The 3,353-nt window shown below is 42.1% G+C and overlaps 1 protein-coding gene across 1 annotated transcript; it reads right to left on the reverse strand.

The window, feature by feature from the left end:
- Window positions 1–646: 646 nt before the first annotated feature.
- LOC128596626 (F-actin-capping protein subunit alpha-1-like) lies at window positions 647–3,129 on the reverse strand. Its single transcript, XM_053606188.1, has one exon. The coding sequence runs from the start codon at window positions 3,127–3,129 to the stop codon at window positions 2,293–2,295; it is 837 nt and encodes a 278-aa protein (XP_053462163.1). The 3' UTR covers window positions 647–2,292.
- Window positions 3,130–3,353: the final 224 nt, after the last annotated feature.

Raw genomic sequence — 3,353 nt, forward strand, 5'->3', positions numbered from 1 at the left:
CCAAAAAATAGCCGGGTGTTGTGGTGGGTGCCTGTGGTCCCAGCTACTTGGGAGGCAGAGGCAGGAGAATCGCTTGAGCCCAGGAGTTGGAGGTTGCTGTGAGCTGTGATGCTATGGCACTCTACCCAGGGTGACAGCTTGAGGCTGTGTCTCAAAAAATTGAAAAAAAAAAAAGGTACTTAGTCTGTTAAGAGTTTCAAGGCTAGCATTTTATTACTTGTTTTCTTCTTGTTGTCTCTGAATCTCATTCCTCTGGGGTTTTTTCTTTCTTTTGCCTTCCTGGGGGTATTGAAACACTTCCCAACTTCCCTTGTGGTTTCTTTTCTTTCTTTCTTTCTTTTTTTTTTTTTTTTGTAGAGACAGAGTCTCACCTTATCGCCCTTGGTAGAGTGCCGTGGCATCACACAGCTCACAGCAACCTCCAACTCCTGGGCTTAAGCGATTCTCTTGCCTCAGCCTCCGGAGTAGCTGGGACTACAGGCGCCCGCCACAACGCCCGGCTATTTTTTGGTTGCAGTTTGGCCGGGGCTGGGTTTGAACCCGCCACCCTTGGCATATGGGGCCGGCGCCCTACTCACTGAGCCACAGGCGCCGCCCCGATCTAAAGATTTTTTTTTTTTTTTTTTTGTAGAGACAGAGTCTCACTTTATGGCCCTCGGTAGAGTGCCGTGGCCTCACACAGCTCACAGCAACCTCCAACTCCTGGGCTTAGGCGATTCTCCTGCCTCAGCCTCCAGAGTAGCTGGGACTACAGGCGCCCGCCACAACGCCCGGCTATTTTTTGGTTGCAGTTTGGCCAGGGCTGGGTTTGAACCTGCCACCCTCAGTATATGGGGCCGGCGCCTTACCGACTGAGCCACAGGCGCCGCCCTCTTTCTTCCTTTTTTTAATACAAATATATTTTATTTGAAATAAACAAAAAATGCTTACATAGCTCAATGGGTCACTTGGAAACAAACTTGCTTGACTGTACTACTGAGCAAAAACAAAGTTTAAGCAGAAATACCCTTCTTTTTTGACATTTATTTGGAGATTTAAGAAGACCCTACTTGGTTTTTAAAAAACTGACCTTCCCTTAAGGTCTGGTCATAGAAGTGTAAACAATGTAAATGAATCCACCATTACAAGCCGTCATATCCTGTCTACGTCACCTGGGCATTCTGAGATCACACACAGACCTGCCGGCATACCTGGGAAGGGTTGCAGCATCACAGTTACATTTGAGTTCTTGGCAGGCAGGACTGAGCAGGGGTAATTTGGAACACGTTTTACATCCTATTCAGAAGAAATCACTAGTATTCCCTTAAATAACAGGTTACAAGAAAGATTCTGCCTGGAAGTTAACCTTTTCACTTTGGTTCATTTTTACTTTCTGTTTGTGATTTACATAGTTGATTGATTCATTTGCTTACAGCACAATCCTGCCATAAAATATTAAAGCACAAGATACTCATTTCTTCAACATCTGCATTTTTCAAGTTTTATATTTTACTACATCCACAGTATGTCAGTAGTTTTTAAATGTTTTAAAATAATAAAGGGGTAAAACTTTTCTAAACATGCAGATGTCTGTAACTACAATGGTACCAGATGAGAAGATGACTAGGAGGGAGGGAAGAAAGCAAACATGTTCAGGTGCAGGACTGTGGGTCCAGTCTTTGGATTTAGAAACAAGTTCCCCAGAGAAGCTGGCTATTATGGAATTTCCAGAAAACTTCCTTTGCTCCCAAGAAGGACCTGAGAAGTCCTAATCCAAATTTGGAAAACCACTGTAATGAGATGCTAGTAAATGATGATCAGAGCAGTTGGAGGGAGAAGGGTGAACGTGTCTTCCGCTTAGCTACAGCTTGTGTGGCACAGCCTTTCTAGCTGTTGGTGGGTAAGTAAAAACCACTGAAGTACCAGAAGTTCTTTAAAGGACAGGGGCAGAAAAGTACTGAACATTATTACCTTGTCCAAATCAGTAACAGGGCTTCGTGGCTAGGAAAATGTTCTAAATAGTAAAATGACTCCAGGATAGACCTCTTTCTCTTAACATTAAATGTAGCAAAATTTAACAACAACAACAAATTTACAAGTAGATATAATGATAACAGAAAATTACAAAGCAGAGAACACAAAAGAATCAAAACAATGCTACAAGTTCAACAGTGTTCCAATGAGGCTAGAAAACCTGATAACTGTGAAAGCCCTAGCAAAATATCCCTCTTGTTTATAAATCACTTATTGATCATATGACCACACATTGAATCCTTTTTCTTTCCACATACCGAAGAATCCTACATTCAGCCTTTAAGCATTCTGCGTTTCTTTGCCAATCTTGTAGCTGAGTATCTTGTTCCAGTCGATTTTGGTGCGGGTAACTGGACGCTGCCGGCACAAAGCCTTGAATGTGGTATCTGACATTGTTTGATAGTTTTCACTAATTGCTGTCTGATACTCATTTTGTGCATTCTCTATGATTTTAATAAACTCCTTGGCAGTTTGGACTTCACTTGAAACAGTTACTGAATCCTGCGCATCTTTATGACTACTCAACTGAACGTTGCCATCTTCATAATAGTGAACCGGAATCTTAAGCACTCCAACCACCTGGGCTGTAGGTGGTGTGACAGTGAACTTCCACTCTGATCTCCAACGACCATTCCAGAAGTTTTTAGGCTGAAACTGGTGGCTTTCAATACATGCAATAATAGTCTGTTGCCCATCTCTAGTTTTAGCATAAACAGTACAGAAGCCATTGGAATAATGATCTTTCACATAGGCTCTTAAAGCACGATCACAGGATTCTCTCCAAGACTTCAGACCTCCATCCGCTTCTTCCCGCTGGAGGTCACTTGCTTCTTTCCTTAAGTGATCAAACTTAAAGGAAATTTTGTTTCTTGGATCTAAAAATCTGCTATTACCCAGGTCACCGTGTTCTGTAACTGAGACCTGATCTTCATCGCCTTCTGTCTTCACAGGTGTGAACTGGTCCATGTTATACTGGGCAAATGCAGGTGCTGCCCCTTCCCTGAGGAGATTGTCATTAGTAAGTAGTAGCCAAACATCATTGAACACTTCATTAAATTCCCCTGGGGGTGCATGAGTGATGAATTTAGCAGCTGTGTCCTTCTCAAAGTCGGCCATCTTGGCTGCTCTGGCCCAGCCCCTCCCTTGTGGTTTCTATGTAATTTATTTCATTGTGCTACTTTCTATAGTTTTCTTAGTGGTTGTTTTAGGTATTACTACATATATAACTTGTTACAGTTGACTGGTGTCAACATTTGACCTCCTCAAGTGAAGTATAGAAACTATCCTCTACAAAAAATAAAAAATAAATAAAATAAAAACAAAAAAAAGAAACTATACTT

This window comes from Nycticebus coucang, chromosome 10, assembly GCF_027406575.1.
Source record: "Nycticebus coucang isolate mNycCou1 chromosome 10, mNycCou1.pri, whole genome shotgun sequence".
NCBI classification, from domain to species: Eukaryota; Metazoa; Chordata; class Mammalia; order Primates; family Lorisidae; genus Nycticebus; species Nycticebus coucang.

Bases quoted from the DNA above. Each gene is read 5' to 3' on its own strand.
- LOC128596626 (XM_053606188.1), bottom strand. From the start codon at position 3,129: ATGGCCGACTTTGAGAAGGACACAGCTGCTAAATTCATCACTCATGCA.